This window comes from Macaca nemestrina, chromosome 12 (assembly GCF_043159975.1).
Source record: "Macaca nemestrina isolate mMacNem1 chromosome 12, mMacNem.hap1, whole genome shotgun sequence".
NCBI lineage: Eukaryota > Metazoa > Chordata > Mammalia > Primates > Cercopithecidae > Macaca > Macaca nemestrina.
Window position 1 is genome coordinate 111,502,890 of NC_092136.1, and position 21,168 is coordinate 111,524,057.

General features: G+C 35.5%; 1 protein-coding gene across 2 annotated transcripts in view; it reads left to right on the top strand.

Annotated features, from left to right (window-relative positions):
• The window catches only part of LOC105493623 (salt inducible kinase 2), a 122,141-nt gene that overhangs the window by 2,907 nt on the left and 98,066 nt on the right, over positions 1-21,168 (top strand). Inside the window, exons 2-4 of one of the 2 annotated variants that reach the window (XM_011761423.3) lie at positions 1,336-1,386; positions 11,127-11,243; positions 15,244-15,307. In XM_011761423.3, the coding sequence (XP_011759725.1) occupies positions 1,336-1,386; positions 11,127-11,243; positions 15,244-15,307 (232 nt within the window). The remainder of the gene's footprint in view (positions 1-1,335; positions 1,387-11,126; positions 11,244-15,243; positions 15,308-21,168) is intronic. The other variant, XM_011761424.3, reaches the window with a different exon arrangement.

Genomic DNA, 21,168 nt, shown 5'->3' on the forward strand with positions numbered 1-21,168 from the left:
AATTCACTGGAGAAATGTTTGTGTGTTTTTGATAAATACAACTACCTTAAAAACTATAAGATGTTTAGTAAAAACTTTTGTTTTAAATTGAGTTTTCATTGCAGAATATACTACGGTGGTTATAGTGGAACAATGAATATGGTATAAAAATAATATCAGCAAAATATCTCAATTATTGACGATAAAAGTTTCTTCATATACTGTGCTTTAACATAGATACAAGTTTGTGTGTTTTAAAACTTAGAGGTTCTTTTTCCCAAGTTTGACCCTGAGGCAAATTTTAGGACTTAATCATCTATGTAATGAGCAATTGGACCCTTTTATTTTTAACTGGTTCTTCTCTGTTTCTTGTTCTATATCACTCACAAATGATGTATTTCTACAGAACTTGGGAGATTCAAGTCTGTTTCCCTTTTAGGAAAAAAAATAGACAAAAGAGATCTTCATTTTGGTCGAATCTATCAAACAGTTTAACATTGTTTATGAAATATAATTACATCATCATCTGAAGTGGTATTGTGTTTGATCTCTATGTGAATTTTGCACCCAAAGGGGAAGACAGGTGGGGGTAGAATCCAGCTTCCTAATACACTTTGTAAAGGCTTTGTAGTATTCGTTTGTGGTTTACGAATTAGAGATGCTAATTTTATAAAATTAGCATAATGGGAAAAGAATAATAGCATGTAAGCTGTTAAACTTTGAAGCAGTAGTGGTTGCTTGTTTGCTGTTCACTGAGTGTCCTTGAGTAGTTTATTTTATCAATACTGTACAGTACTAGGAAATAACTTTTTCCTTCTAGTTAATGGTGTAGCTAGTTTTTTGTCTCTTAAGTAAAATTCTAGAAAAGCCAATTGTATCCTTAAATGTTTTTGTATTCTGTTTAAGAAATAGTTTCTTTCTTGTTGCTCCCAGGACAAAAGAAAGAAAAATAAAGAAGTAGTGTCTTACTGTAATGTAAAAAATAAGAGTATAGTGAACAAAAAAGTATACATATAATTCCTCCACCAGTGGGAATAACCCATTCTTAACATTATGGCACTAGACTTTTTATTTAAATGCATTTTTTCCATAGATGAGAGCACATGGTACATGTGTATAAATTATGTTGTTTTTTCTACTTAATATTATAACCTAGGCATTTTGCTTAATATATATAACTTTATAAAAACATTTTTATTAGCTGCATGGTGTTCTACCTTGTGGATGAATATCATTTTACCTAACAATTCCCTTATTAATGAATATTATGTAATTTTCAGTTTTTGTTTATAGTAAATAATTTGCAGTGAATATTTTTGTGTCTGTAACTGAGTGTGCATTTTACATTTTTTTTAGGGAGGAGGCATTGCTGGTAAAGTCCTAAAAGGAAATTTCCTAAGTAACAAGGTATTATTTTTACATTAAAGAGTAGTGTATTTTTATTACCAAATCTATCATGTTTATTATTGAAAAATTTAAAAGTATAAATAGGAGGCCAGGCTACATGGCTGACACCTGTAATCCCAGCACAGTGGGAGTCCAATGCAGATGGGTTGCTTGAGGCCAGGAGTTCGAGACCAGCCTGGTCAATATAGCAAGACTCTGTCTCATTAAAAAAAAAAAAAAAAAAAAAAAACTATAAATAAATGAAAACAATTCCCCATAAAATCACAACCCCGGAGATAACCATAACTCGTTATTTTCAGACCTTTTCTATAATAGATAACTTGAGTTTTCAACACCATATGTCTCATATTGCTTAGCTAAAGAGCGTGTAAATGTATAGTCTATGGAATCATAAAGATATTTCAAAGAGGTTCTAAAAATGACCTTATTAAAATGGCATGTGGGTGTCAGGCTGCTTACTTACCCTTAAGAGAACTTGGAATGCAAAACTGATAACAAGGACATTCTGAAAACTGTATTTGTTTGCTAAAAAGCCTTCCATGTGCATTTTGGGGATTTTATAGTTAGGTCTAATTCTTTACTACCTTAAAATGTAAGATTTTTAAAAGGTTTTCAAAATTGTTAAGGTATTAAAATTGCATTTTTATAGCAAAGTTAGAAACAAGAAAAAGGCATATTACACCCTGATTATGATGTTTCTTGAAGAGAACTCATTTTAAAAATACATTTGAATTTTCTCTTTTGCTTTAAAATTTTAAGACTCCTTTCAGTAGTCTTGGTATTAATCTTGTGCTGTGAAATATTCCAAAATTTCAAGAACTGTACTATGTGCAACAGAAGGACTTGTTACCAAATGACTCAATCACTAATATTTGTATCTAGTCTTATGTATGATCTTTAATTGTGTATTGAAATAAAAATTATATGTGTCTTGGAATATATATGCTTTCATAGAATTTTTCTCTAGTCTTTTTGCACCCCGGACAAATAGTATTTGTCAAATTATTCTGCTAACTGTTGTTCAAAATGATCTGCTCTTTTTTGGGAGTGGGAACAAACATGCAAAATAAGAGTTGTGTAAATGTTTATATTCTGTAGAAATTTTAACTTTAACAGAGTTTAATGTGTTCTGATTTTAAACCCTCTGGGAAATACTATCTCAGTACCAGTCAATTAAGAAAACAATTATTTGGAAATAACTGAAACTAGCCTATCTTCTTGGATTCACATGATGACATTTGATTTATGACCCACTGCTGATAGCAGATTCATTTCCTTGGAGGCAAATGCATTCCAGAATTCATTAGAATATCATTCTTTCCACTTTCGTGTACCTAGTACCTCTTCTACCTTCCACCTCCATCTTTTCAAAATAAATTATATAAAACTTCCTTTATTCAGAACATTGGTGTAGAATACTTTCCCATCCTTCACAGAGAAATAGCCTATATATCCATTTTGAGATATTAGAAGATCAAAAGATAAACTTGGAAATTCCATCAGAAACTTCATTTAAAATTTTTTTAAAATACTTTAAACAGATTAAGAGATGAATATTGGATGAATTAAACTGAGAAACAATACTAAAATTTATTTTAAGTTCTCCTTGAAAGTAAACATAGTATTTATATGGTTTCCCCCAGTTATAGAAGTCAATGCATCTTCATTGTAAACATTGTTGAAAAGCCCAAAGAAGAAAATTAACATCCTTACTTCTACTCTGCAGACCCAGAGATAATATCTGTTAATATTTGGTTCATCTTCTTCTAGTTATTCACATATATTTTATATGTATGTAATAAAATTGATGTCATGTATACATATAATCTGTGTTTTTTACTTAACGTGTTGTTAACATTTCCCTAACTTTGAAAACTATGTAAAGCATGGTTAAATAGTATTTGTGTATTTTTGACTATCCATATTTTATTTAATCAATTTCCTATTACTGAACATTTAGTCTATTTCTCTCTTGCTGTCTCTCTTTCTAAAATAATTTTTCAGAGAGCATCCCTCTACATACATCTTTGTGCATGTGTCTGATTATTTCCTCAGTGTAATTGCATAGCAATGGAATTCTTGGGTCAAGGAGTATGTACATTACCTATCTTATGACGTAGGATGCCAAATTACCCTCCAGAAAAGGAGTGCCCGTTAATTTTCACTAGCAAGAACTCATATTTTGCAGGAACATTATTTTCTAAATCTCTGCCAGCTTGATAGCAGAAAGTAATATTCTTTGCTTCTTTTAAATTTTTTCTATTTTTATTTTTTAATTGACAAATGTTTATATTTTCTGTTACTTCAATTGGCATTTCTTTGATTACTTTGTACAGTTTTATATGATGATTGCATTCCTTTTATAAATTTTTTTTGTCCTTTGACCCATTTAATTGCATTGTCTTTTTTGTTGATTTGTTTAAATACTTTTTAAGATAGGGGATTATTTTTAATCACTTCTTTTATCATCTTAAAAATTCTCAGTTTAATTTTTGCAGGTATATAACTATCAGACCATTTACCTTTCTCCCAATCTGTTTTTCTTACCCACTATTGCAAAAGTCAAATCAATTTTTTGGGGGGGGTTGGGACAGGGTCTCACTCTGTCGCCCAGGCTGGAGTACAGTGGCAAGATTACAGCTCACTGCAGCCTCCATGTCCCAGGCACAAGTGATCCTCCCATGCTCAAGTGATCCTCCCACCTCAGCCTTCCAAGTAGCTGGGACTGTGGGTGCACACCCCCACGCCTGGCTAATTTTTAAATTTTTTTGTAAAGACAAGGTTTTGCCATGTTGCCCAAGCTGGTCTTGAACTCCTTGGCTCAAACAGCCCTCCCACCTTGGCCTCCCAAAGTGCTGGGATTACAGACATAAGCCACCATACCCAGCCATCAAATTAAATCCTAATGAGAATGTATTATTTGAATAATTTTAAAAGCCAAATTTACATTGGAAAAAAAGTCTGCTTTTTATTCATTCTGAGAGGGTAGCTAGATAATTCTCTGTTTTACTACTCACTTTTACTGCTTTCAGAAATTATTTCATTATAGACCACTCAATCACACTTGCTTTTCAATCGGATGATAGGCTAGTAGGTTGTAATTCTACCAATGATTTGTTATATAAGCTGAAAGGTGTATTTATTTTTTAATTTCAGAGGTCTAATGTATGGTATGATAGAGCTAATGCTACTTGGTACTTCAGAAGGACAGTGTAGAATTAGTATATTAGTAATAGGACTGGAGTAAATATTATCTAAGACAAGAAACACATGTTAATCCCTTCTTATTTGTTATTAGAAGAATAGCTCTTATTGTGTAACTTCTTTATAAAATCTCCAAAAGCTAGTTTTTTTGGCTTTCATCTGTGGATTTATAGAATAAAAAAGCAACTTTTGTATGTGTGGTTTCTTTAAATGAGATTAATATTTCTTTTATGAGAAGTTGTTTTTCTAAAATCAAAAAGGATAGGCCAAGCATGGTAGCTCACGCCTGTAATCCCGGCACTTTGGGGGGCCAAGGCAGGTGGATCGCTTGAGACCAGCGTGGCCAACACGGTGAAACCCCATCTCTACTAAAAATACAAAAATTATCCTGGCATGGTGGTACACGCCTGTAATCCCAGCTACTCGGGAGGCTGAGGCAGGAGAATCACTTGAACCTGGGAGGCAGAGGTTGCACTGAACTGAGATCGCACCACTGCACTCCAGCAGTGACAGAGCCAGGCTCTGTCTAAAAAAAAAGAAAAATACCAAAAACAGGGATAACAGTTTGAAAAATGAAAAAATTCCATTTATTCATCAGTTTAACACTTTTTACATTTCGGCTCTTACATTTAATTCCTTGTCCTCCTATATAAAATTTGTACTTGACAGTTGTTACTTTCATATGTATTTTTAAAAATTTCACAGAAACATTTCTGTATATGTCTTAATATTTAAATCACAAAATAGCCATTTTCTAAATTTTGAAAATGAGAAAATGAAAACTAATATTTCTCAGATGGAGAATTAGTATATGTGATAAATAACTATGTCATTGTTCTGGGTTTTTTCTTATTAGAAAAGTAATACATGTTCACTGAAGAAAAATTGCACAGAAGAGTACAAAGCAGTTTATCACCATCTTTTTCTACTCATACCTTATGCTGAGACTGCACTGCTATCTCAGTTTTCTAATACTCTATTGATTATATGTACACATAAGGCTGGGTGAGGTGGCTCACACCAGTAATCCCACACTTTTGGGAGGCCAAGGCAGGAGGATTACTTGAGCCTAGGAATTTAAGACCAGTCTGGGCAACATGGTGAAACCCACTCTTTCTTGACCAAATGTGTATATTTATATATATGTATACACACACACGCACACACACACACACAAATTAGCACAGTGTGGTGGTGCACACCTGTAGTCCCAGCTTCTTGGGAGGCTGAGGTGGCAGGATCATTTGAGCCTGGAAGGCAGAGGTTGCAGTGAGCTGAGATCACACCACTGCATTCCAGCCCAGGCAACAGAGTGAGACCCTGTCTCAAAAAAAAAAAAAGTGAACATAAATCTTTGTCATCATTTCAGATTATTTCCCTCAAATAATTTCTCAGAAGAAGAGTCCTTAAGCTACATGGAATGGATGATTTTTAAGGTTCATAATAAAGACTACTAAATTCCTCCCCAGAAAAATTATAATCTATTTTATATTCCTACTAACAATATCTAAAACAAACATCTCATTGAACCTTAGCTGACCAGGTTATTTATTTTTTAATCTTTATAAACATAATAAGTAAAAATGGTATTTTGTTTTTAATTCATATTTCCCTGAGTATTTTGAAGTTGCATATTCAGTGTTGCTACTTTATGTGGGATTTAGTTTGATAATAATCATTCTAGTTTGTCCTAATGTTCTTCAGTTTATAGAGGAGACCTTTCTTCAGTCCTTTAGTAGAAGGAATATTCATTTTTCTGTCATATAAATTTATTGAAGGTTTTTTTAAGATGATGTATATATAATAATTAGAGAGTTGAATAGATGAACACCACCAAAAAAGGGGATCTTTCCATTCATAGAGTTCCTTTCTTGACTTACTTTCTTGTTACCGTGCAGATTTTGTCCCTTATACTATGTTCAGAACTAAATAAGAGAAGGGATATAGAGAGGAAGTTCCCACAAATCTAAGTTCATTCTAATCCTTAAAAGGAACTATTGGGACACAACCCTTTTGCAAATTAAGGACTTTCAGTGCACCTTTGGGGAAATCCCCAAATACAAATTTCTTGTTGATAAAATGTGTTCATCATCTTCTTACAGACCTATTAAATTCCTTGAGGGTAGGAATGAAACCCCATTCATTTTTATATCCCAGGCATAATTCCTGGCACACAACAGACGCTGTGTAATGTATTATTACTAGACCGTTTGAAATAGTGGAAAGATTAAAGTTGGAGTTAGAAGGCCTAGGGTTTTTCTTTCTTAATTCATTAGAGCTTTAAGACCTTTGTTGATAATGTGACATTATTTGAACCTCAGTTTCATCAACTCATGAGTATACCTCTTGTTTCATTTACTTCACAGAATTGGGAAATAAATGAGATACAATATGCTACAAGTATCTTAAAAAGTGCTATGCAGTTGTGAAAGTCATCACCAGTGTTAGTATTATACATATTTCTGGGAAGTACTTGATAGAGAGCTCCATTGTTAAGAAATTACATTGATGAGTTTGGCAGACTGCTAGCTGATCTCTGAAAACTCTACTGTTTCCTCTTCTTTCTGGGCCTACAGCTGGACTGTTTCTATGCTGCCCTTGCATTTAGGTGTGGTCATATGCCGAGTTCTAACTAATAGAATGAACAGAAATAATAGGCACCACTTCCAGGCCCAGCCCATAAAATCACCTGTGAGGATCCCTCAAAGTTCTTTTTTCCTTCTGTCTAGCTGGAATGGAGACCACCTTCAGGTTAACCTTGGAAGCCACACATTAAAGATATTAAAGCCTCTTTGAATCTCAAATGCCTGCCAACTTCATTCGTCTAGTTCTGCTACATGAGCAAGAAATAAACTTCTGTTGAGTTTGAATCATATGTTTTGGGTTGTATTTGGTAAAGCAATTAGACTTCCCGTGTTACAAGGAACATGTTAACTCATGCTCTGCTTTTTCTTTAGAGAAGCATAATCCTCTTATAATAGCTCTAATAGCCTTAGAAACAAGGGATAGCCATGGGATAAGTATATATATATATTTATGATCATAGATGGATAAAGTCTGTGACCCAAGATAAAATTGAAGTGAGAATTATATCATTTGAGTAATTTTGTTAAGAAAAGTTAAATGAGATTTATAATTTTTTATTGAAGTTTAATTAGATAACATTTTTAACTTTTTAATATATGTCATATATTTTTCACTTTTTCATTGTTGAGGCCAAGGTTCCAAAAGGGTATAAAAAAGGAGATTTCTCTGGGTAATACATTGCTTTAATTGATATTTAGTATCTAAACTCTTTCATCCCATTAAATATGATACTTAAGATATTTACGGTATAAAATTGTCTCATGATAGGAATCATGCTGAGGTTTTAAAAACCATAATCCCTTCTCTCCATCTTTTTCTATTAGATGATTGTGACCCATCTCATTATAAAAGCTTTTTGTTGGGGGCAGGGGGTGCTGATATCTAGACTCACTCCTGAAATTGTAGGATAAGACATTTTCTTCAAAATATGCACGTCTGTGAAACTTGATGTGATCTTCCTAAGGAATATTGAGGATATTCAGTTATACACTTATCTTTTTATCTGGCAACTGTTACCCAAAGTTACCCAAAATATAATGGATTGTATCATACTCTTCATTGAGGAGAGTTTCTTTAAATGTATTTAGGTTTGAGGTGGTCCAATAATATTTCTAATAGCAAGTATATAATATTGATCATTCTACTTGCCTAGCAAAGTTTTACTATCTAGAATATTTTCATTATGGTAATAATCAAAACACCACCAAACATAATGAAAACAGCTATCACAGAACCTATGTACTTTACTCCCTAGAGAAGAAGCTTTCATTCTTAGGCAATAAATTTAATTTTATACATTATGTTTAGTAATCGGATTTCCCCTGGGAAGCTTGGAGCGTTCTACAATTAATTTAAATCAGGAAACAACCTGTGGACAGCAAGTTAGAAGTAGAGAAAGGTGAGAAATAAAACTTACAGTAGAGCTTTAGGACATAACAGCAAAGGATAGAGCAGCCACAAAGAAAGAAGAAAAAAACTGACTCTCCCCCCTAATTTTTTTTTTTTTCGAGATGGAGTCTCACTCTGTCACCCAGACTGGAGTGCAATGGCACGATCTTGGCTCACTGCAATCTCCACCTCCTGGGTTCAAGTGATTCTCCTGCCTCAGCCTCCCAGGTTGCTGGGATTACAGGCGCCCGCCACCAGGCCTGGCTAATTTTTATGTTTTTAGTAGAGACAGGGTTTTACCATGTTGGCCAGGCTGGTCTGAAACTCCTGACCTCAAATGATCAGCCTGCCTCGGCCTCCCAAGTGCTGGGATTACAGACATGAGCCATAGCGCCTAGCCTGATTCCCCCAAAATTTAACTACTAATAGCGTACTGTTGACTGGAAGCCTTACCAATAACAGAAACAGTCCATTAACACATATTTTGTATGTTGCATGTGTTATATACTTTATTCTTACAATAAAGTAAGCTAGGGAAAAGAAAATGTTAAGAAAATCACAAGGAAAATACATTTATTACTCATTAAGTGAAGTGGATCATCATAAAGGTCTCCATCCTCATTATCTTCACGTTGAGTAGGCTGAGGAGGAGGAGGAGGACGAAGAGAAGTTAGTGGTGGAAGAAAATTTGTGTATCAGTGAACCCACACAGTTTAAACCCATATTGTTCAGAGTTAACTGTAATTGTATGAACAGGAGACTGCGGGAATTATGTGAAATGGCAAGCTGAATCCTATTTTATTGGATACATTTTGGAAGCATTGAGCTATCATAGCATGTGCAATTGCTGATATTAAAAGTTATCCTCGGCTGGGCACAGTGGCTCATGCCTGAAATCCCAACACTTTTAAGGTGGGCAGATCACCTGAAGTGAGGAGTTCGAGACCAACATGGCCAAACATGGTGAAACCCCATCTCTACTAAAAATACAAAAATTAGCCAGGCATGGTGGCACACACCTGTAATCCCAGCTACTAGGGAGGTTGAGGCAGGAGAATCACTTGAACCCAGGAGGCAGAGGTTGCAGTTAGCCAAGATCATGCCACTGCACTCTAGCCTGGGCCACAGAACGAATCTCCGTATCAAAAAATAAATAAATAAAGTTTTCCTGAGGCCAGGCATGGTGGCTCACGCCTGTAATCCCAGCACTTTGGGAGGCCAAGAAGGGAGTATTGCTTGAGGCCAGGAGTTCAAGACCAGCCTGGTCAACATACAGATGGTCAACCAACCATCTGTATTAAAAAAAAGAAGCAGCAGCAGGAAAGTTACCCCAAAACAATAACATAAGGCTAAATTATGTTTAGAATACCCTTTGATATAATTTGAAGTACATTTTAGAGTTTTTTCAAAACTTAAATTTGGGTGATTCTCAATTATCTGAAAAATTTATTTAAATCATAATGCTTTATTTTCTAACCAAATATCTACTAATTTTAATAAATTAGTTCTTTTTAATTGCGTGAAAAAAATGTGTGTAATCACCGGGCGTGGTGGCTCACGCCTGTAATCCCAACACTTTGGGAGGCCGAGGCGGGTGGATCACGAGGTCAGGAGATTGAGACCATCCTGGCTAACACGATGAAACCCCGTCTCTACTGAAAATACAAAAATTAGCCGGGCGTGGTGGCGGGCACCTGTAGTCCCAGCTACTCGGGAGGCTGAGGCAGGAGAATGGCATGAACCTGGGAGGCAGAGTTTGCAGTGAGCTGAGATCGTGCCACTGCACTCCAGCCTGGGTGACAGAGCGAGACTCCGTCTCAAAAAAAAAAAAAAAAAAATGTGTGTAATCGTTGATTTCTGGCTACCTAGTCATTCACCTTCAAATGTAATCCCTTCAAATTATTAACCTTGGAATTGTCTGGGCTCCTCTCTAGTTATAACAGAATGAGGTCACAGTTTCTGAGATAAAATTCCTTTTACAAAGTTAAATTTTAGTGCAGTTACTAACATTTTAGTTTTTGCCCTTCGAATTTTAAAAGAAAATCCAATTGGTATTTTTTCATGGAATGAGTTTTAATATTTTATATTTAGCTTTTTGTCTGTATTCTTTGAAACTCATCACTTGCTTTTCCAGGAAAATAGTATTTCAGTGCAACAGAAACTGTCTTCTGAACTGTCTTCTACTTTGCTGATCATTTGTTTATAGTTACTTTACAGTGGGATGATAACTAGTTGACATAGCTACTAATTTAATCAAATAAAGATTTTATTTTTCAGTTTGTACAGGAGTAAAAAGACATTACCATTGTACTGAAAGAGAAACATGTTTTCGAGTTATTCTTCATAGCACACTAAAGACACAGCCAAACAACATCTACTGCCTTACACATGGTATTAGTTTAAGAAATATTTGTTGAATGAATGAACGTTGAATTTAAACTAGCTATCATCAGTGTCACGAACCTACAGGTGAAGTCTCATGTCATTTATTGACAGGATTCTTAACTAGAAAATATTAACTATTGTATACTAATTGTATTTATTTGTGTTCTGGGATGCAGGTGGCAATAAAAATAATCGATAAGTCTCAGCTGGATGCAGTGAACCTTGAGAAAATCTACCGAGAAGTACAAATAATGAAAATGTTAGACCACCCTCACATAATCAAACTTTATCAGGTATGACTCAGCCTGACACTATCTCCATTCATTCCACAAAATAGTTCTCTACTTCGTATCATGATTTTTCTTCTTATATTTGTGTTTCTAATCAATGAAAGAAAGTAAATGTATGCTTTTTGTAACTAAGCACATCCATTTTTTTATATTGTCTTTAAACTTAAAAATCAGAAATCTTAAGTCATCTCTCAGACTACAAGTTGTTTTAAAAGTTTGCAGTGTTGGCTCACACTTGTAATCCCAGTAGTTTGAGAGGCTGAGCAGGGAAGATTACTTGAGACCAGCCTGGGCAACATGGTAAAACCCCATCTCTACCAAAAAATATATATATACAAATATTAGGCTGGTGTGGTGGTGCACACCTGTAGTCCCAGCTACTTGGGAGTTTGAGGTGGGAGGATTGCTTGAGGTTGTAGTGAGCTATATCATACCACTACACTTTAGCCTGGGTGACAAAGTGAGACACTGGCTCTTAAGAAAAAAAAAAAAGTAGTAGTAGTTTGCAGTTGTATGATTCCCTGCTTTTTAACTGCAGGGTTTTGGTGCTACTGCCTAATGAGGATATGGCAGTTTTGCTCATTTAAAAAGGATACTGTATGTTTTATGAAAATACAACCACTAAATTAGTGTATTATTCAGTGGCATACTGTGTAATACATAGGACTATATTTAGTTATTTGGTTTATTTTAGTAGATAAAATAAATTTGCTTTTTAAAAAAAAAATCGACTTTGTTATAATACTTTTTGTAAAATAAATTGCACCCATTTTATGTAAAATAAACCCCACCCATGGGGTGTTTTGTCACCATTTCTCGTTGTTGTTTTTTATAGCTTTTGGGGGTACAGGTGCAGTTTTGTTACCTGGCTGTATTGCATAGTGGTGAAGTCTGGGCTTTTAGTGCACCCACCAACCAGCCATGGTTTTTAAAAGGAGCATTTTTCTCAGATTTTTAAAGAGTAATTCATGTTTAAGAAGGATAATATAGTATAGAATATTGAAAAAAAATTATTTCTTAACATGTAGAATTTTTCTGTTGAAAAGCTCTTTTTAAACTGAAATGTTCCAGTATCCTGGCCCATTACTTTGATCTCCAGAGTGTGATGTGTATGCCCATGGTATGCTGGACTCAGCCTGTACCAGCTTGTTGAGAGCTGATTGTTAAACTTTCAGAAGCTTTGCAAGCCAATTAACATGATGTTAGTAGCTCAGAATCTGCATTGGTGGGAAGATTTACATCACAGAAATTGGCTTACAAATCAGGGCCTTTTTATTTTTTGTCAGAAAGCTGGCTTACTGGCACACCAGTATGTGCATTCAAGTAGATTAGCACAAATGTCCTTGGGAGTGTAAGAAGAAAATGCCAGAACCTCTAGTTATGTTTATTTTTTGTATTTGTTTTGTTGTGTATATTTTATAATGTACATAATATTTATACAGTGGCACATGTACGTAATGTGTGTGTGTGTATATATATATACATGTCACAATATGTGTCATGTGAGAGTATATATATAATATATATACACATATATATTTGGCAACTTTATTTTTAATGGATTCCCATAGGAATCATGTTTATTGTATTCTATTTTTTTTTGGAGAGAGGGTCTCACAGTTGTTGCCCAGACTGGCCTTGAACTGCTGGGCTCAAAGGATCCTCTCACTTCAGCTAGGACTACAAGTGCATGACAGTGTGTTTGGCTCTAAACCAGTGGTCCCCAACTTTTTTGGCACCAGGGACCAGTTTCGTGGAAGACGGTTTTTCTACCTCAGCATTAGATTCTCATAAGGAGTGTGAATCCTCGATCCCTCACATGCGCAGTTCACAATAGAGTTCCCACTGCTATGAGAATCTAATGCCACTGCTGATCTGACGGGAGGCGGAGCTCAGGTGGTAATGCTAGCAATGGGGAGCCGCTGTAAATACAGATGAAGCTTCACTGTGTGGCCCATTTCCTAACAGGCCATGGACTGTACCAGTCTGTGGCCCGGGGGTTAGGAACCCCCTGCTGTAAGCAACTTTTATTGATAGAGATTTTCAATTTAAAAAATGTGAAGACCATTGGCTTATGATATGCCTCCTGAGAATGAGAGACTATGATGTGCCACTCAAAGCATTTCCTAAAAATTCTAAAACTACAGAGATCTCTTAGGGCAAATTTATATGAGATTAGCCCAGTGCAGTGACATGTAGCCCCAGCTACTGGAGAGGCTGAAGCAGGAGAATCTCTTGAGCCGAGGAGTTCCAAGCTGGAGTACACCACAATTGCACCTGTGAATAGCCACTGTCCTTCAGCCCAGATAACACAGAGATCCCATCTCTATAAATAAATAAATAAATAAATAAATAAATAATTCAGATTATTTCTCTCTTTAAACTTAAAAAAATTATTAATTTTTTTTTTAAAAAAAGAAAACGTCTTGCTCTGTCACCCAGCGTCAGATGCAATAGCACAATCATAGCTCACTGCAGCTTCGAACTTGTGGACTCAAGTGATCTTCCTGCCTCAGCCCCTTCCCAAGTAGCTGGGACTACAGGCACATGCCACTATACCTGACTAATTTTTAAATATTTTTTGCAGAGACAGGATCTCACTGTGTTGCCCAGGCTGTTTCAAATTCCTGGGCTCAAGTGAGCCTCCCACATTGACCTCCCAAAGTGCTGGGATTACAAGAATGAGCCACCCATGCCTAGCCATTTTTTTTTAAATTCCTAAAGAAGATATTTCTAAGAAACTAATTATATTCTTCAAAGTCTCTGATTAACCATAAACTAAACTGAGGATAAAATTAACATAATTCGTATAATGATTCTATGTATTTGAGGCGAATAATTGGTTACAGTTGATTTACGGATTTATTTAGGCCCAAATTGTAGGTAGCTCTTAGTTTTCTGGCCTTGTGGAGAATAGTCTTAAACCTACATCTTAAAACAAAATTAATTTTCTTCCTTTCAGTAGATAGCAGTTAGAGTATTACAGAGAAACACTCTAAAAATTGTTCATCTTGAATCTAAACACTCATTTTCTTTTTATTCTATTTTTATTTATTTTTATACAGATATTTTTTCAGACATAGTTTTCCTCCGTCGCCCAGGTTCAAGCAGCTCTCCCACTTCAGCGTCCTAAGTAGCTGGTATCACAGGTGCACACCACCACATCTGGCTAATTTTTGTATTTTTTAGTAGAGATGGGGTTTTGCCATGTTGGCCAGACTGATGTCAAACTCCTGACCTCAAGTGATCTGCCCACTTTGACCTCCTAAAGTGCTGGGATTAGAGGCGTGAGCCACCATGCCCAGCCTCATTTTCTTTTTAAATAGACATCTACTTAATGTAGTTTGAAAAATCAGATTTATGATGATGATGACATACTTCGTTCTGAATCTAGAAAAATGAATTTAAATAAAAGTATTTCACAGTAGAGCTATGAATATGAAACTTTTGAACAATTAGAGTACTTTGTAACAATATTAAAGTATAGTACAAGGAATATCACATTGTACCAGATTAGGTAGGCTACAGACCAGGTAAATTAAACTACTCTATTTTTTTATTCTTTTAATCAGAATCTACCATGATAACATAGGACTAGAAATGTCAGTGAGGAGATGTTGAAAAGTTGATCTTCAAAACTTATATTATCTATATTAGTACTTCTCAAACTTTAATGTGGATAAAAATCACTTGGCAGTTTTGTTAAAATGTAAATTCCAGTTCAGTATGTCTGGGATGGGGCTTGGAATTCTGCATTTCTTACAGGTGGTTGAATAGTGCTACTACTGCTGGTCCAAGGACCACACTTAGAAGAGCAAGAATCTCAATTATTCACAAACAAATTAATCAGAAGGACATTGTCAGGCTTATAAACTCAGCCATCTTCTGAATTGTTCTTAACTGTGATTCTTTTACTAGTAGTTTCAATTTAGGTAACTCCATAGAATATTGTGGAAAATTCTAGTACATTTCTGTCAGACTAATATGAATTATTTATCAATAGGTAATGGAGACCAAAAGTATGTTGTACCTTGTGACAGAATATGCCAAAAATGGAGAAATTTTTGGTAAGCTTTTTCCTTTAAATTTTCTGTTAATTTGAAAAATTCACTAATCTGCATGAATGGGGTATTTTCTATTAAGTTTCTGCTTATTTAAGTGTTGGTAATATAAGTGAAAAAAATTTAAGTGTTAGAAAATATTCAGTAACCTAAAATATGAAATATAACTTATTTCCTTGTATTTATTATATTAAAGGTACTACGTCTGTCATCTCTGTTAGAGATAGGGAGGAACTTTTAGTCATACTGCAAAGGATATTTTCTTTCTTTTTATCTTCTTTTTTACCTTTCTTTTGTATGGAAAGATTAGTCAGCAAATATTTATTAAGCTTCTACTATGTCCCAGGCATTGTGCTAGGTTTTGGGGATACTGTAGTGACCTAAATAGCACAATCTCTGTTATTGTGGTTCTTACAGTTTAGTGACGTATTCACTATAGGTTTAAGACCTCAGGCAAGTCACTAAACCTCTCTGGGACTTGATTCCTTTATCTCTAATAAGAAAGTATTTGATTGGTGTTTATGATTCATTCTAACTTTAAAAAAATTTAAATGTTCTATTCTAGCTTTCACCTAAAATATCTATTTATTTTTACTGTGTGGAACCAGAGCACTGTAGCTATCTAAATCTTTTTTTGTTCTTAACTTAAATTTTAGTCCATAATTGTTTTTTAAACAACTTTATTGGAGAATAATTCATATGTGATAAATTACATGTATTTAGTGCGTACAGTTTCATAAGTTTTGATACACATTTGTGAAGCAGTCACCACAGTCAAAATATCCATCACTTCCAGAAGTTTCTTTGTGCCCCCTTTGTAACTCTTTTGCCCCATCTGACACCCAAAAAACCACTGACATGTTTTTTGTCATTATGGGTCAGTTTGTATCTTTTGGAGTTTTATATAAATGGAATTATACAGGATAAACTCAAATGTAACCATACAGGATATATTCTTTTTTCTGTCTAACTTCTTTCCTTTAGTATAATTATTTTGGGATTCATTCCATTTATCAACATGTAATTTCTTTTTATTGCAAGTAGCATTATATTGTATGAATATACCCCAGTGCTTATTCATTCATCTATCTATTGATAGACATTTGGGTTTGTTTCAGTTTTTGGCTGTTACACATAAGTTACTATAAACATTCATATACAAGTCTACACAGTCTACCTTCAGATAATACTTACCACTTCACATATAATATAAGAATCTTGGCTAGGTGTGGTGGTTCACGCCTATAATCCCAGCACTTTTAGGAGGCCAAGGTGGGTGGATCACCTGAAGTCAGGAGTTCAAGACCAGCCTGGCCAACATGGTGGAACCCATCTCTACTAAAAATACAAAAATTAGCCAGGCGTGCTGATGCATCCCTGTAATCCCAGCTACTAGGGAGGCTGAGGCAGGAGAATCACTTGAACTTGGAGGCGGAGGCTGCAGTGAGCCAAGATCACACCACTGCACTTCAGCCTGGGTGACAGAGTGAGAATTCATCTCAATTAAAAAGCGGGCACCTGTAGTCCCAGCTACTCGGGAGGCTGAGGCAGGAGAATGGTGTTAACCTGGGAGGTGGAACTTGCAGTGAGTCGAAATTGTGCCACTGTACTCCAGCCTGCGGGACAGAGCGAGACTCCGTCTCAAAAAAAGAACCTTATATCAGTGTACTTATCTTTTGCCCCACCTGGCCTTTATGTTCTTGTTGTCATATTTTACTAATACCTATTTTATAAAACACAATACAGTGCTATTTTTCTTTAAGCAATTATCTTTTAAAGAGATTTCCACATTTTTTGAAAATTATCTCTTTATCAGTGTAGCTACCTTTTTCTTTAAACAATTATCTTTTAAAGAGATTTCCATATTTTTTGAAAGTCACATCTATTTTTCAGTGTAGCTACCATTTCTGCATTCCTATGTATGTATATATTTTTATCTAATGTCATTTTTCTTTTGTCTGAAGGATTTTCTTTAGTGTTTCTTGTAGCACAGATCTGCTGGGGATGAAATATTTCAGCTTTTATATGTCTAAAGTAGTCTTTATTTTTGTCTTTGTTTTTGAAAGATATTTATACTAGGTATAGAATTCTAAACGGACTTTTTTCTTTCAGTACTTTAAAGATGTTGCTTTACTGTCTTCCCATTTGCACTGTTTCTGACAAAAAGCTACTGTCATCTTTTTCTGTATTCCTGTGTATATAATGTGCCTTTTTTCTCTGGCTGCTTTTAAGGCTTTCTGTTTATCACTGGTTTCAACAATTTGATTATGATGTGCCTTTGTGTGGTTTTCTTTATGATTCTTATGTTTGGTTTCATTGAGCTTTTTGGATCTGTGACTATACTGTTTTCTTCAAATTTGGCTATTTTTCAGCCATCATTTTCTAACTAATTTTTCTCTTCCACCCCTCTCTTCTCCTTCAGATATTCCGGTCAAGTGTATATTAAACTGTTTGAAATTGCCCCACAGCTCACTGATGTTCTTTTTCATTGTTAAAAAAATCATTTTTCTCTATTTCATGTTGAGTAGTTGCTATTTCTGTCTTTAAATTCATGAATCTTTTCTTCTGCCATTAATCCCAGCCAGTGAATTTGTCATCTCAGACATTGTAATATTCTTTTCTATAAACTTGACTAGGACTTTTTTTTTTTTCCCTTCCATGTCTTTCCTTAGCTTTCTGAACATCTAAAATCCAGTTATGGTAATTTTTAATGTCCATGTATGCTGATTTCCAGCATCTCTGTCAGTTCTGGGTTGGTTTTGATTGGTTGATGTTTCTCCTCAGTTTTGGTTACATTTTCCTATTTCATTACATATCTGATAGTCTTTCATTGGATGCTAGACATTGCCAATTTTACCTTGAGCACCACATATTCTTGTGTTACTTTAGGTTTTCTTGCACTTTGTTCTAGGATGCAGTTAAGTTACTTAGAAACAGTTTGATCCGTTTGGATCTTGCCTTCACGATTGAAACAGTGCTCAGTCCGGGTCTAGTTACTTCCCACTTCTGAGTATTCTACTCAATGCCCCATGAATTCTGAGGTTTTATGGCCTGACCAGTAGGAACAGGCACCATTCCTGGCTTTGTGTAAGCACCAGGCAGTGTTCTCTCTCAGCCTCTCAGATGGTTCTTTCTCTGGCCTCTGGTGGTTTTCCCTCACACGTGAGCTGATCAGCACTTTCCTGAGTGCTCAAGGGACAGATCCCTCTGCAGACCTTTGGAGTTCTCTCTGTGTGTAGCTCACTCTTCTTTGGGACTCTTGGCATTGTCTACTCAACTCAAAGACATTGCTGGACCACACCTGGGTTTCCCCTCATTGTGCTGTGGCATAGAGATTCTCTCAAGGCATTAGTTGGAACATTCACAGATCTCGCCTCATTTGTCACCTGTCGTTCAGGGATCACTTTCCTTTGCCTGATGTCCAGTGTCTTATAAACCATTCTCTCATGTGTTTCGTGTTTTTGTTGTTGGGGATGGGAAGGTTGTTTCAGGCAGGAGGATAAATCCATCTTAGCCAAAAGCAGAATTATTTAGTCCTTTCAAATTTGTTGTTAATCTAAGGTATTTTAAAGGGAAAGAACCATATGCACTTCTATAGTTTTGAAAAATACAGTGTTTGCAGTTGGATTATAAATAAATAGTTCTGACTAAACTCGTTGTATTTCAGAAATGATGTCTGCTTCCTTCTTTTGCTTATTTTTTTTTCTTTTTTATGCTACTACTCAATTAGCTTATTTTAATTCTTAAAATATTTGTTTCAGCTAGCAGCATCTTGACTGATGCTATAATGGACTGTTACAGTCTTTGAAGTCAAGCAAATCTGATTTACAATGCCGGCTATACCATATTAATTGCTAACATTACTTTGAGCAGGATTCTTTCCTTTTCTTCCCTTTTTCCCCTTTATTCATTTTTTATTTTTCTTGGCTTTCTTTCCTATTTCTTACATTCATTTATTCATTCATTTATTCAGTCTTTCAAGAAATCTTTATTGAAAACCAACTACTTGTCACACACTGTAATATGGTAAGAAAACTGCAATGAAGAAAATAGACAAAAATCTCTACTCTTTTACGTTCCAGTTTGGGAGACAGAAACAAAATAGCTGAATTATGTAGCAGATTAGATAGTGATGAGTGCTATGTAAATAATAAAGCAAGGCTGGTGGGTTGGGAGGCATGGGAGTTGATTGCAACATTAAATAGAGCGGTCAGAGAAGGCCTCACTGGCATTTGAGCACAGACTTGAAAGCACAGTCTTGTCAATATGGTAGAACAGGGATTACCCAGGGAGAGGGAAGAATAAATGCAAATCCCTGAGGCAGCAGTGTGCTTGGTGTGTCCAAAGGATAACAGGGAGGCCAGTATGACTCAAGAGGAGCAAGCAAGAGAGAAGAGCAAGGAGGAAGAACAGTAAAGAGGAGGTCAAAGGGTAAATGGGAGGCAGGAGTGGGGCAGATTTTGGGGCTTTGTGTAGGCCTTTAGAAGGATTTTGGCTCTTACCTTCAATAAAATTAGGGAACCATTTTCGGCCAGGTTTCAGCAGAGAAGTGACTGCATCTAATGTAACATTTTAAGAGCATCGCTCTGGCTGCTGTGTTGAGAATGGAAAAAGGTGGAGACAGGGAGACCAGGTAGGAAGCTGTTGGAGCAGTTCCAGTGAGGGATGATGGCAGCCCAGACCAGGGGAGCAGCAGTACAGGTAGTCCTAAGTGGTCAAACTCAGAATATATTTTGAAGTACAATCAGTAGAACTTCTCGACAGATGGAGACTACCTAAGTAGTAGGTATAATTGTGGAAGAGGCCAAGGTCTGATCCCTGAGCATTTAAACAATAAAAGATTTGGAAAAGAGGAGAAATTGGAGAAGAGACAGAGGAGGAAGAAAACCAAGAGAATGTGATGTCCTAGAAACCAAGTGAACAAAGCATTCTCAGAAGGATCAAGTGAATATCTGTGACAAATGATGCCGATAGATCGAGAATGATGAGGAATGACAGTTAACCATAGTATTCTGCAATTTAGTAAGAGCAGTTTTGGTGGAGTGACTAGGCCAAAGATAGATTGAAGGGGCTTACAGAGCAAGTGAGAGAAGAAAAATGGAGAGAGCAAAATAGACAACTCTTTCAAGGAGTTCTGCTGCAAAAAGGGAAAAAAGAAATGAGGAGGTAGTAGGTAGAGGCAATGAGTCGAGAGAAGGATTTTTAAGTCTTTGCCCATTGGAACATTTTTAAAGCTTTGGACTGTAGTTTTACAAGTAAAGTAGAAATAGCTGTTACATGTTAGGCGTCGTTTCTATGAAAATAGGATAGTCTAAATTGTTCTTTCTTGCTAAGATCTTTGAAACAAGTTTGGATTCCATTGTTTTATATACACTGAGACATAATTTGGGGATTTTTAAATGTATAAGGTTTATATTTAAAGTAAAGCCTCTAGGGTAGATGGTCAGTTTGAGTTCTGGAAGGAAGAATCTGATGTCAGTAGAAAAGTTGGACCGTGAATGCTAGTTATCTTATTTTCCACTCTTGGGTACAGTTAATTTCTTGACCATTGAAGATAATGAGTAATATAATTAATTTTCAAAGATCATGAAATCTTTGGATAGTCTTCACTAGTTTGGAAGGGAAGAATCTGAATTTAAAGAATATGTGGAAATCATTTAGTTCAATTTGTTTTTATTTGCCTTGACTTTGTCATACAACTTGAAGCCCAGCAGAACTCATGATCTTTTTTTTTTTTTTTTTACAAAACTATTTCTCTCTTTTCCCTTACTTGGCTTAAACTGGAAACCGTGATGTCAGTATTGATTCCTTTTCCTTCCTGCCTGGATGAGGTTTTGAATCCTGCCTATTCTACTTCCTAAATATTT